Below are 14211 nucleotides of genomic sequence, written 5' to 3'. Positions count from 1 at the left end.
TGTAGATGATCCTAATAAGACATCAGGGTGGTAATTCTTTTATATTCATATCAACTATATTTTTTTGCCTCTCAAGATTGTTTCATTTACAAGTAGTTTATAATACACTGATATATAAGTCTATATTTAATATGTTAATATATTCATAAACATGTTCTTAAAGTCAGCATCAGTATATAAAGAGCAAACTACTTAAAACATGCCCTCAAGTCATTTTGATAAAAGAATATTACTATTTTAAACATTAGCTATAACAATTGTTGAGGATCTAGGGTTCAAAGAAACTTCTGTTCTTCTATGTAATTAGTGAAATAGTTACCTTCATGGAATAAATATTCTAGGTTGAATGTCTAAATATCACCATAAGAGGTAGGGCAAAATATTTGGAGCAATATTTGTCCAAACCATAGCAATACCAGAGCATGTCCTCAGCAGCCCTAGTAGCAAAAGATTTAGAAATGATGGGAAGACAACATTAAGATGTAAGCACTACATACTGTACATAGCTCATGGAACACTAGACCAGGATGACATAATATTAGTACCACTTATGCAAACATTTTACATGCAATATACATATTGGGCTTGTGTTTTCATTTGTTTGTTTTGAGGTACTTAATACACCCACATGTAAAAAACATTAGCCAGAGACAAATGCACGTGTTCAATGGCTGTGGGTTTAGCCTTTTGTCATGAGTAGCATGAAAGCATGTGCAAAGCCATGCTGCTTTCAGTGTCCAAGTTATTTCCAGAATCAGTAGGCCCCTGACAAAACATAAAGAAGAGACCATAATTATTTCTTTAAATAATGTATTTTTCTTGCAATCATCAATATAATTTGGTAGATGCAATGTACCAGAGAATTTGCCCTTTGTCCCTCTGGACACCTTCAACCCAACTCACTGTTTGAATGACAAAGAAAAGTTACTGATTGATTCCATTCAGAAACATAAAAGGAAACTGGAAAATCTGCATTCTCGGGTGAGCTGTTATGCAATTATCATAGAGATGAATATGTTTTGACCTAGAATTTATCTGGATAGAATTGAATAGTTCTCACTTTTCATTAAATCATACAGGATCCTACTTAAACTTTGAATAATTAAATTTATTTTGGAGGGTATTTTAGAGGGTGGTGATTTTGAAAACAAAACAGAGATGGGATCCCAAATATAGCAAACTGTTGAAGAGGATTATTTACCAAGATCATGTAAGAATTATCTAATCTACTTCACAGCCTGATTTTTTGGTCCAAAAATGAATCAGAAGAAACATACTCTGCCTTCTCTTCCCATTATCTAGGATGAGGAAATGTAAATATATGTCTGTCTGTATTTCTGTCTCTCATAGGATACAAATTTCCACAAAATTAAAGCCTTATAGGTAGATGAAATGGACCACCTTTCATTAAAATGAAAGAGGAGGAGGAGGAGAGGTAGGAGAGGGTGTTGAGCTGTATGCTTTTAATATAGGTACTTTTGTAAATGTCTACTGCTTTTTCAGTTTTTATTAGAATGGGACAGAAGTTATGTGGACTGCTATATCACTACTGTTAAATGAAGTATAGCAAATTTGATAGAAATCAATACAGTAGAGGGATTTGCTGCTATAAATTATGATTTTATTAAAAATGCCTATAATGTTTTTGTTTCAAGACTCAACAAAATGTCTCAGAATTTGCAGTTAAATAGATTATAGGATGAAGAAGATCTGTGGCAAATTTTAGGAAGATAAGTTGATGAAATTTTGAATAAAGGGAAAGAATGGAGTCAGAGAATAATGATGCCCTTTCCTGGATTAGATGGAACAGTCAGATTGATTTACAAGAAGTTTAATTCACTTCTTTTCTTCAAGGTAGTCAAACACATAAGATGACCACATTAAATGCATAGAAAAGACAAAAATTGTTCTAGAACTGCAATCTTTGCCTCAATGGGCACATAGGAGCCCATTATGCTATAAAGTCAGGACATTGATCCAACCATCTTAATGATTCCTACTGTAATTGATAAAGGACTATATAAATATGTAGCAGTTGGGGAACCTGTGCCCCAAACCTTCAGACACTTACTGTAAACCTTGAAAGCCCCCAATATCCCACTGCTAAATTTTGCCAATATCTCTTATCTTCCCTTTCCTGTGAATAGGAAGTAAAATGGGAGGGTAAGTCTTCCCTACAACTTAAAAAATACCAAAAAAATTGAAACAGTAGGCATGCCTTCCCTTTTGATATCATGATATCACAGCTCTGTTCTTTAACCTCCCCAGTCAGAAAAAGGATTCCCATCCCTTGTGTAAGCGAAGATGTGACCACAGAAGTTTTAGCAAAAGAGACCAGGGATTTTCTATGTGCAAAGCCTTCTTAAGGATCTGTAATTTAAGAAAATTACTTAAGTACTTCAGTGGCAATCACAAGACCACTAACACATCTACTGTAATTTCATTCAAAATTCTGTATCTATCTGCACTGAGATGGGGGATTTTTCTCTCTATTATCTAGGGATGTAATTTTCTCCCCATCCCATGTATATTAATTGATAGATTGATTTATATTCTGCCTTTCTACATAGTAAGTGTTCAAGGTGGCAATAGTAAGGGTTTTTTTTCCCTGAGTTTCCCCATTCAAAATAACATTATTATTTATGAGAATAACAAGTAAAAACAGATATCTTACTTTTGAGTAATTTTTTTACAGCAACTTTGTTTGATTCAGCCACATGGATTTGCTAAGCATACAGATGACAGCAAAACTCCTGCTAAGGATGTGAGTAATTTGGACTGCAATCCAATGTATAACTTTCTTGGGAATGTGTATTTTTAGAATCAGTGGAAATCAGAGATAAGCTTTAGGACTGAACCAAATGCATAGTTTCAGCCTTGTATGGAAATACATTCCTATGCTTTTTAAAATTTTAAGTGGGGGGAGGGGCAAGCAGCTTAACAGAGTAGCCATAACAAAGAATGGAGATCTAAACTTTACTTTTTAGCTGCATAATGAGAAACATACTCAGAATGAAAAAAATGTAGAAATGTAAACAAAAACAAGCATTAGAATGTACAAAATACATCATTATTCGTGTTATAGGCCATTTGATAAATCTATTTCAGTATTTCCTAATCAAATATTGCAGGGTTGATAAAAGAAATAATTACAAAACATGCTATAGAAAAGAAATTAAGATTCAAAAATATTGTCAGTATAGTGCTTGGTGCTCTGAACAAGCAAACAACTAAGCTCAGAGAGCACCAAGAACTCAGTTCAACCCTGAGCTAGAAATACATACTCTCTTCTATTGTCAATACAACCTGATACCTTCATTTATATAAGCAAATATACATATGAAGACACAAGGTCTAATCTACATATTTAAGGAACTTTATAATAATGTTTCCTCTTTTTCCTTCTGGGGAAGTATGTATTTCCTTAATTAACTAAAACTGCATCAACCACAAGCACAAGAGAAGAATCATCCATTATCACTAGAAAACCTAGTTTTTCAGAAGTACAAAGTTGAGATTTATAAATCAAGAATAAATTCCATTTTGCAATCCTGGTTTGTAATTCAAACAAAACACAGACCACAGTTTGTTAAAGACCAAGTTTCTAATTTCTACTTAGCCAAGCAATTATCCAATAGAAAAAAAGAAATAATTATATTCATCCTATGCAAATATAACCAGTATATATTGCTGTAGCAGCATAGAATCTAAGGCTGTTCAGTACATTAAATAATCCAGCAAGATATGATCTTTAGGATAGTTTCTAAGACTATGAAGTAATTTTAAGTTCATTCTTTTCTCAAGAATCAAACTAAGGAGCTGATAGGATTAGGAGTTTGGGGGGAAAATATCCATATCCAGGCTCAAAGGTGATGTTGGATTGTTGTTTTTTCTGTTTCAAAAAAATAAATGTCTAGAAAATTGCCTGCCGGAGGAAGACAATATAAAGATTCATCTCAAGCCTGCAGACTCCGGGCTGCGAAAAATACAAATAAAAGATACATGCAACAATCAAATTATCGAAAGCAAGCACTGGCAAAGCAAACAGCTTGCTCTCAAAGGAGGCAGTATTTTTATCAAGATGAGAAATATTTTTTTTCTGCACTGGAGGACAGAAAAGATCTTGGTATGCCAAAGGTACAGTATATTTCAGAATGCTGAAAAGAATCAGCCTGACAATTGTCAATATATGCTTAATAATTTTTATTCTAATACAAACGCCAGTTTTTAGTTGCATTATGTGATTCTGTTAAATATGCTGCTTAAATGAATGTGTAAATCAGAAGCTGTAATTGTTTACATTTTTCTGTGCTAAAACCATCCCTGGTTTTTAGAACTTTCTTGAGTGAGAAGCAAACATTATTTTTCACATTGGAAAAATACAACCTGAATGTTATGGAGAGATAACATTTTAATTTTGTTGTAGTCAAAAGTTTGGGAAATAACATTGTAAAGAACCCTTATTTTTCTTTACCGTATTATTTATTTTTTTCTTTTCTATTTTTCTTTCCTATTTTCTTTTCTTTTCTATGCTTTCTATTATTTCTTTTTAGTATTTTCTTTTTTTTTTAGTTTGTGTTACTTTTTGTCTTTTTAATTGTAATTTTTAATAAAATCACTATTAAAAAACGTTTGGGAAATAACAGACTAATCCACAGGGTGTAAGACAAGTAACAGGGAGAAGGAATGTTAGGGTGAATCAATTCTTGAGATGCATGCCTATTTATACATACTTATATACACATGCATTTCTTTATATACTTATATGGTAGGCATCACATATCTAATAATGCATCTCATGCTTTTTCAGTGCAATTAATTCACATTCTGTGTCCAGTATAATAGGTATTCATGTACCAAGTGTACAGCTACAGTATATTATCTGCATACATGAAGCAATGTTTATATTTCATTTACAGTGGGTTTTTTTTTAATGATTTTTAATGAATTCAGTAGTGGTGGTTAATCATGAGTGCCAAAAATATGCAACATAGTTCTAACACAGCTTATTTCAATAAGCAGTATTTTAAAATAAGATTTGTAAACTTCAGATTGGTAAAGTGGGGGGTGGTTTATGGAGAATCAGGGATAGGGGAGAGTACAGACATTTCAGATGCTGCACATCCTTCCTTCCACATAGGTATTCAAAGACTGGCAGTTGGATAAATTGTATCCTTGTTCTTCCTTTCTTCACTCCTCCCTCCTCCATTTCTCCTTCCTTCTCCCCTTGCTTTCCATACCACCCGTGGACTATCTTTGCTGCTTCTTATATTGGACAGCCTATTTCATACTATGCATTATACAGTTGCAAATATACATCTACCCTATTTTGGTAACAAGTAGTAAACAACAATCTTAATCTTTGTGCCATTCTGATTCATTGACTTTCAATTTGTATGATTCCTTGTGGCCATGCTGGCAGGGAATGATGGGAATTTCTGTGCCCCATATCTGGAAATTATTAGGTTTCAGCAGGTATCATTTGTTCAGACAGTTTTTGTGCTACCCCATTGCACTGTTTACATTTTTAAAAATGGAAAAACAACTGTATTGACCATAAGAAGCCTGGGGTGAGAGGTGGTGTTGGTAAATTAAAAGCTCATACTGAGAACAGACTTTTGTTGGGTTATCTCATCATTTACAAAATACATTACAAACTTTTAAATTTTAAATCAAGCAAGGCCATTAACAAAAATAGAACCAGGAATGTGAAAGAAATGTGGCTACAGTTCAGGGCATATGTGCAAAAGATTAGCATAGAAAAGCTTTGTTTAAATGTTGAAGTTGTTTATTTAGGTATATAACTGATTTCAATTAGTAAATAACTTGGACAAGGCAGTTCTTATATTATGATAAGCCTTTAATTTTTTTTGCACTATGATTAATTATTGTTAAATAATTCTGATGCAGATGCTACCTTCAGTACATATTGAAAAGCTATATTATGAAGAACTTGAATTCAAAATTGAATCAGATAATGAGCCAAAAATCATTTATGTAGGAGCCTGTTTGTTTTGCTTTGTTTTTCCTTTTCCTGGTTCTGCCCCCATATAATTACATTTAGATTTTCTCCAAGGGCTGGATGGGAGCCATTTTCAAAAGCCAAGAGGGTGTTTGAGGATTTAAGCAAACCTTTTTATTGATTCTGATAGCTAAATTAAGCCTGGCTAAACAAAAGTGGGGAGGGAATCTTCTGAGTAGAAGAGCATTTCATGTTTATTTTCTGGGCTTTTTTCTTCTTAAATCCTAAAATGAGATTTCCTCATTCACCGATACAGTACATGCTCTGGGTAGATCCAGGTTCAAACAAATCAGTCTCTGTACTTATAATCTGCACTGAAATCTATATACTCTATTATCAGACTTCTTGAATAATCAAATAAATATAATTTCAGTCAGTCAAAGTTTATTTCAATCAAAAACAAGTATAGAGCAAAACAATTAACTAATTGTTTAAAAGTAAAAGAGGACTGACTATAAAACAGAAGTTAAGGAATAATAGAGAATATTATCACTATTATTACCAGTGTAAATTGTGTCTCTAGAACTAAGAAACAGAGTGTTATTTGTAGAGTCCTTGATGCTCTCTGAGCTTGGTTATTTGCAGACATTTCATTACCTGACTAGGTAACATAATCAGGGCAACTGAGTGTGGGGTTTGCTCCCTGTTTATATACAGGAACTTGCCCTGCCAGTTTTGGTGGGATGTGGTTTTCTCCTTGGCAGTTCCTTGATTAGGGTATTGTTTTCTGTTTGATTGGTATTGAAACATCTGCAAGCAAACAACCAAGCTCAGAGAGCACCAAGGACTGCACAATTCAACCCTAAGTTACATATATTCTCTTATATTGAGTGTACTGTTTATCTAAAACTAAGACATAGAACTAAAATTCTAAGATAAAGGTAAGTTAAAATAAAATAACATATAACCATCCATCCATCCATCCATCCATCCATCCATCCATCCATCCATCCATCCATCTTTAGTGTTGTCAAAAAGTTAGCCACAGTATTACTATATTGAGGGATGGGGATTAGCCAGCTTGGATTTTATCTTGCTTGCAAGCATAGCAGAATTTGGCAACATCCAGGGAGGTAGAGTCCCTTTGATCAGAAAGGAGAGTCATACATAGAAAGTATCAAAATGACTTGAGTATTTTACCAGGTAGGGGAAATAAACAGATTCTAACATCTATATAAAAACAGCAGTACAGTAAAATATAGGCAAGATATTCTGCAGCACCTGTATCACATGGACATAGTCAAACAGAATATAGAATTTTTTGTATCTGCCTTCTAAAATAGCTGAAGGGAGAGATTGAATCGAACCCTTCTCAGGCCCTTCTCAGCTTGGATATTATAAGATGCTTTAAGTATCTCACTGGTCTGAACATATAAGACTGGCTGCTCAGGAAAACATCAGCAGTAGAGAATGTTGTTGTCTTTCCACATCCAAAGCTTGATGTGTTAGAATTCCTTCTGGCTATCCCAAAGGAAGGAGAGCCTCTTGTGAGAAGCCATAAAAGTGCAATTTATCAAGGAGGTATCGCTTCCCCAGGGCACTAAAATTGTCAGGAAGATCAATCCTGTAGGGAAAAAAAATCGCTTCAGCCAACACTTGAAGATTAGTCAGATTTTTTACTCAATCGTAATTGATCCTGTTTCACAGCGGAGAGTAACATTAGAGACACAGCATGGTACTTAGAGGATATTTCTTAAGAATTTGGATTGCGCAATTTCTAATTTTGAACAATTATCATAAGGGCCAAGCTGTGCTCTGTACAAAAGCTGGGCACATACTTTGGCTGCAAATATCTTAAGGTAGCTGGAATTTTAAAAAGGCATCTCTTCTGTAAAAAGTTTCAATTGCTGAGACTGATCTTTGGGCCTTCTGAGCTATATAATCCAGATGTGCATTTCTCCCATCTAAAGGTTGAAAGACAATTCCAAGGTATCTAAAAACTTTGATTTTGTGTCCATTTAATTGTCACCTGTGGATTTTGGGGCATTAAGCAAATGCATTTTATTTTGTTTTTTCATAATGTATTGTTAATTCATCATCTGTGCAATGGGTGGCATATGATCTTAGTGCATGTTTAAGCCAATTGGGGTCTGGGACAGAAGGACTGCATCATCTGAATAAAGTAGCATTGGGATATGTCTGCGTACTAACTTTGGTAGGAAAAAATCAGGAGTGTTCTGACAGGCCACTGGGGAATTTATTTTAAGATTGAATAATGATGGGGCAAGAATGCAGCAGAATTGTTTTAAAGCGATCAGTAGCAGAGAACAGAGAGGCTAAGACAGGAATCCACCACTCTGGGTTGTTGTGAATAATTTCAGCACTTAAAAGGTCATTTCCTGGTGCTTTTCTTGGCTTGAGTTGGTTAATCAAGTGTTTGATTATTCTGTATTATTCCTTTAGCTTGTGCTTTATATTTGGCCCTCCTCTTTTACTTTTAAACAGTTTAATTGTTCTGTTCTATACAGGTAGTCCTCGCTTAACAACTGTTTGTTTAATGACAGTTTGAAGTTATGATGGCCTCAGAAAAAGTGCTTTATGACCTGTACTCACACTTATGACCATTGCAAACCATTACACCACCCCCACAGTCATGTGATTGCAATTCGGGCACTTGGCAATTGTCTCATATTTACAACCAGTTGCAGCATCCTGCAGTCCCATGATCTCAATTTGCAACTTTTGGGGGGGAAGCTGGTGTGCTACTGCAGTTCATGACCATGTGATTTGCTTAATGACCACAGTGATTTGCTTTACGACTATCATAAAAAAGATCATAAAATTGGGTCCCGTCATGTGTGACTCACTTAACTATCACCCTGCTTAATGACCAATTTTCCAGGCCCTATTGTGGTCATTAAGCGAGGACTACCTGTACTGGTTTTTGACTGAAATAAACTTTGACTGACAAATAAATAGAGACTCTCTCAAATTGAGCTTGATTCTGGTAACTATGGACCTACCCATATAGATTTCTTATATACAGAAACTGTTTACTGTTGCCTTCCTCTGAGATGTTTGTTGTTTACTCCCCAGAGTGGCCTGTAACACTGGAATTTCCTTTTGGTCTCACACTAGAGAACTAACAAGGTCCAACAAGATCCCACCCTGCTTCTGGGGAGGGACAAGAGATCAGCCATGACTTGCTAGGTGCTGCCAATTGCTGTGACACTCTTGTTGTGATTACTGTTACTAAAAGTTTCATCTAACTTACTTGAAAGTAAACATGCCATGCACTTGTCTGTCTTTATTATACCCTGGTAACAAAAACAGTTTTCATTGCAGATAATGTAGCATAAAGTTACTCAGCTGGGTGCATCCAGCTCTCTAGCACTCTGCTTTGAAATGCTCTTTGTTTTTATTACTTGTGACTCATCTGTCTTGACTGTTTGGCTTGTCAGAAATACTGTATACTCTGTCTCTAATGAAGAAAAAGGCAGTCCCTAAATGATTATGCTGGTGTAATTAGCGCATGCTTAAAGGAATTAACCATTGTCAGTTAATTATGTTACTGCACTTATTCTAACTAGTAAGTAGTCTAACTGAAAAAAAAAAGTATTAACATTTGAATATATCCTTTTACAGTCACTTTGGAGACTGATTATGAGAAGTAGCATTATACAAAAGAAAAGCTTCCAGAACATAATGTAAAACAAACATTTTAGAATAACTTAAGAATCATTTAGATCATAAAAGGCGTAATAACCAGAGATTAAAATAAATTTTGTTAGCATTCCCAAAGACTCCATTTGAAATGTAAATGTGATAGAAAATCTTTGTTGTTTTTCTGCGTATAATACACCCAGGAAACATTTTCTAGCTATTTGAAGAAATAGTTACAGTTATTTATTGGCCAGCATCAAATTAGGAGAAGAATTCATTTTCTTTGAAATATTATTAATGATGGCCTGGGAACAGAAAAGTTCCTTGCAAGGTGGGGGGTGGGCAGGAACCCACATTATTGTAGCATAGCAAATATCTCACCTCTGACTTCTTTTTACAAACTGAGCAAGTAACAGTTATTTATAATATAATACCTATAATAATTCCCAAGAGAGTATCTTGAAAGTAAAGGTACACACTAGATAAGGAATTTATACATATTCCTCCATAACAAAAATTAAAGCTTGCGAATAATAAAAAGAAAAGTCAAGGTGTGTGAATAATAAGTTTTTATTATTTAGTGGCTTTTGCAGTGCCTAGGAGTTGCCTGCTACTTCTTTATAATCAAAGTGTTTCACTGCAGGTTATATCATCTGCCAAAGGATGAAATGTTTGGAGGACTTTTTCTAATGCAAAAAGGTAATATTAATCAGTATTTTGTACAAAACAGTAATTTTATATTTCTTGCATGTGGATTAAAGCTAGCAATCTCTACCTGCATATGTTCTTTAACTCTCAAATGTGCCTAAGGTTGGGGGTGGGGGGAGATGAAGGATTGCAGAAGTTGGGAGTGGGAAATTTTTCACTTTTTTGTTTCATTGGTAATATCTGCCTATCTGGGTAAAAGGCAAAAAGAGTTAAAGTACCAGGACATAATGAAAACATCACAGTGGTCATTAGAAGTCCTTTACCAGAATGAATTGCAGAGGAGCCATTTATGCCTGTATTGTAGATGGCAACCATAGTGAAAATATATTTGTGCTATTATAGGCATGCTCTAATATGGTATACATTGCATTTAAAAACAGTATTGCTGCATGGTAATATGGAAGGAAAAGTCTTTCTTGCTGCCTGAAAACACTAAATGATCAGGAATGGAATACATCTCTGAAAGAATTCTGTTATCCCATCCAGACCACAAATAGCATTGGTTTACAGTATGGGTCTTTATAAATATCTGCCCTGCAGGAGTAACTCAACAATGACTCTTCTCATACTATAATATTTAAATGTCTACTCTCACATCCTGTAGTTGCATTATGGAACCTCTGTCAAAATGTAGTCATCCATGTCAGATTTCTCATGTTCCAAACCACTGGAAACCACGACCAAGCTCAAATTATTGTAATAGGTTAAATCCACATAACTACATTTCCCACTCCTTTATTCAAAACACCAGCTTCCAGGAAATTCTCCCATTTTCTCATTCTGCCCATCTGGTTAAATCCATGATTAATAACATTGTTTATTATTGTCTTAAATGTTTGAACCACGTGAAGAAAAACAGGAACAGTGTGAAGAAACAGCAGACAGTTTCCTTGGTCTAAACAAGTATGGAAATTCTGAAAAAAAGTATATGCTCTCAGCAAACTCAGAAAGGTGAGTGTACTGGAACACTTGATAGAGAAATTCTTGACTTCTGCTATTAGCACTGTGTTATGTTAGCCTAGGACTGAGGAGCACCAACCAGGTCCAACTCAGCCATAGATATGCACTGGATTGCTTTGGGCTGGTCGTCTCCCAGCCTAATCTACTGCATAGAGTTAATTGTTTTTTGGGGGGAAAAAAAGAGTGGAATGCAATGTATGCCATTTTAAAGACCTGGAGGAAAGGCAGGATATGAAACTAATGAATAAAGGAAATACGCACTCTGTATAACATTGCAATATTTTTAATGACAAGGAAGACTGAGTAAAATCAAGATATTCATTAATTTAATCATATGTGATAAAATTGCTTAATATAATTAATTTGCTTAACATTGATAAATATTATATAAAGTGTCATATAGATGTAACACCGAAAAGCATCCATCTAAGTAAATGTTAATTCTACTAGATCAGAATTTTAAGGAAGGACTCAAGCAGAATTTTCTACTAAGTTACTTCCGATTGCACAAAGCAAATGGTAGTGCAAAGAAAAGTTATGATTAGTTATTAATTAGAATTACGATTAATTCTTAAGAATTAGATACTAAACATATAATAAATCAGTATATAATTCAAATTAAATTATTAAAAAATGTCAATACTCTGTCTTGATGAATGTTAATGTTACTGCTCAGTGCAGTTAAAACTGAATTTCAGTTTTATTAGTTGAAAGCATATCTAAACATGCTGTGATGGAATGGAATTATGAAGGCCAGACTCAGGGAGAAAAACATTTTCTTTCATCTCCTGGGGCACGAGGGAGAGATAAGAGGATGAGACTGGCACCTCCCTGAGGAATTCACAATGTTGTGGCTGGCATTACTTGGGAACTGGGGTTTCAGTCTGGGAAGATTCTTGCTAGAGGTTGTAGCTAATAAACATTGCTGGACTGAATGTACATGGTCTCTTGGAGTTCCTTGGGCTAGGCCTGACACATGCATGTTCATAAAGCAATCCCTTCAGAAGCCATGCACGAATACTATGATTGCTCACATGTCCTCCGAGTAAGTTTGCTGTATACATTTGATCATGTCCTCCTCCTGAAAAAAGAGAGAGGAGTAATAGGATAGAGATGGGCAAGCATTCCCATATCTCCAGGAGAGCCATTGCAGGAATTATTTTATTGTTGCTCAGTCACCTCCAAGTCTTTGTTACCCAATGGACATCATTTTGCCAGGATTAGACATCAGTAATTCTTCCTTTGGGTTCTTATAAGTTCTGTCATCAGTGTATTTAGCCACTTTGCCTTCTGTTGCCTCTTTTTTTAATTGCATTCATTTTTGCCAAGCACCAGTGTCTTCTACAGAACTTAAGAGGATCTTATATACAAAGACAGAGCATGCCGCAGTGGAGGCCCTACATGTAAATAAAACTGCGGCCTCATTCTTAGTATCAGTATCCTACTGATGTAAATATAGGAACTTAAGCCCAATCATACTATTTGTTTATCTGGCCCAGTATTCACTGAATGACAGAAACTGTCTGGGGTATTAAATAGAGATGATTTAAACCAGCACAATCTGATCTTTTAAATTGGGATTTAGTGCTTGGTATTAAATGTGGATCTATCAGCTTACTTTGGGTATAATGTAATATTTAAAATAATCTCTATGATAATTCTATTCAGTGTATCCACAGAAGCTACAAAAGACAAAGATCAACTCTGTGTTATGGGAGAGAGGTGAGTTGCAGTTTCACACGCAACTGAAAATTCTCAGAACATCACTAAAGCCAAGATGATTCAAACATTAACATCTCACATCAAGTGAGTGGTCATAAAGACTCAAGTTTATAAAGTATATAAAGGCATCTAAATATAGTCAGTATGTGTCCTTGTAAATAGAGCAAAGTCATTTTTTTGAGGCTGAATTTCATACCACCAAGATGACCACTTAAAATATGGTTATATTCTGTGGAATCAGCATTGAAGAAATCCTATATAAGATTCTCCTGGGGACTGTAAGAGTCACAGTTTATATGGTGTGTGTGTGTTTGTACCTTTGTATTTTGCTGAGTAGGCAATCAAACGAGTTATATTTTCAGACAGACGATAATTTGAACAGCACATTTTTGAAAGAGCACAGTTGTACTTTTCGTTAAACTCTGTGTTGCATTACCCACTCAATTCTGGACCTGTCACACAAATGGGGAATCACTGCACTATGATACAGCCAGTCACAATGCAGTATAAAGAGTTTATTCATTTTCCTCCTAGAAAAAAATCCTCCTGAGCTGCTAATTGCTCCCAGAGGTGCCAATTATTGCACATAACTCCTTTGGGAGAAGAATAGAAATTCAGGATTTTTTTTTTTTTTACTGTTTTCAGTGACAAAACAGATTGGTGTAAATGGATTTTTAAAAGCAATTCACTGTTGCTTTAATATGTTAGTTTACAAAGTGCAGTTTTAAGGATTGCAGTGTTGTAAAAATTGCAATAAATTCAGCTGAACATAAGGAACCCTAAGCTCAGTGGTAAAAGTATATAGTAGCTGTGTGTCACCCAGGTTTCAATAAAGGGTCTTGTGGCCCTTTAAAGGCTAACAGGTTTGTATGAGACCACAATTTGTGGATATTTCTAATTCATCAACTGCATAAATGAGACTCTCATATGTTAGAGTGTATGCTATTAAGTCTGGATCCTGAGTTCTTGTGAGAGAAATTCCGCTCCAACCAGTAGAAAGAAGAAAGCACTTACATGCTCTCCTTTCCATCCTTAAAACTTCATGTGCCATTTTAAAAAGTGCATGAGAGGGTTGTTAAAATATATGACTGTTTATTTTGCTGCAATGCTTTGTTTTCTTTTCAGAGAAATACTGCTGTATTTTTTACCTGAATGTGATATATCAAGGGAACATATTACAGTGGTACCTTGGGATA

The 14211-nt window shown here is 34.9% G+C and overlaps 1 protein-coding gene across 1 annotated transcript in view; it reads left to right on the top strand.

Moving 5' to 3' along the window:
- Window positions 1–13595, top strand: part of MORC1 (MORC family CW-type zinc finger 1) — a 46176-nt gene extending 32581 nt beyond the window's left edge. Inside the window, 4 exon segments of the mRNA XM_088144443.1 lie at window positions 846–981; window positions 2696–2764; window positions 5911–6007; window positions 13027–13595. Coding sequence (XP_088000569.1) covers window positions 846–981; window positions 2696–2764; window positions 5911–6007; window positions 13027–13103 — 379 coding nt within the window. The 3' untranslated portion in view covers window positions 13104–13595.
- Window positions 13596–14211: the final 616 nt, after the last annotated feature.

Source organism: Python bivittatus, unplaced genomic scaffold (assembly GCF_059951505.1).
Source record: "Python bivittatus isolate LINGU-HERP-01145 unplaced genomic scaffold, Pbiv_v1 ctg000350_np1212, whole genome shotgun sequence".
Classification (NCBI taxonomy): Eukaryota; Metazoa; Chordata; class Lepidosauria; order Squamata; family Pythonidae; genus Python; species Python bivittatus.
The sequence above is the reverse complement of the archived record's forward strand: the minus strand, read 5'-3'. Positions and strand labels throughout refer to the sequence as shown.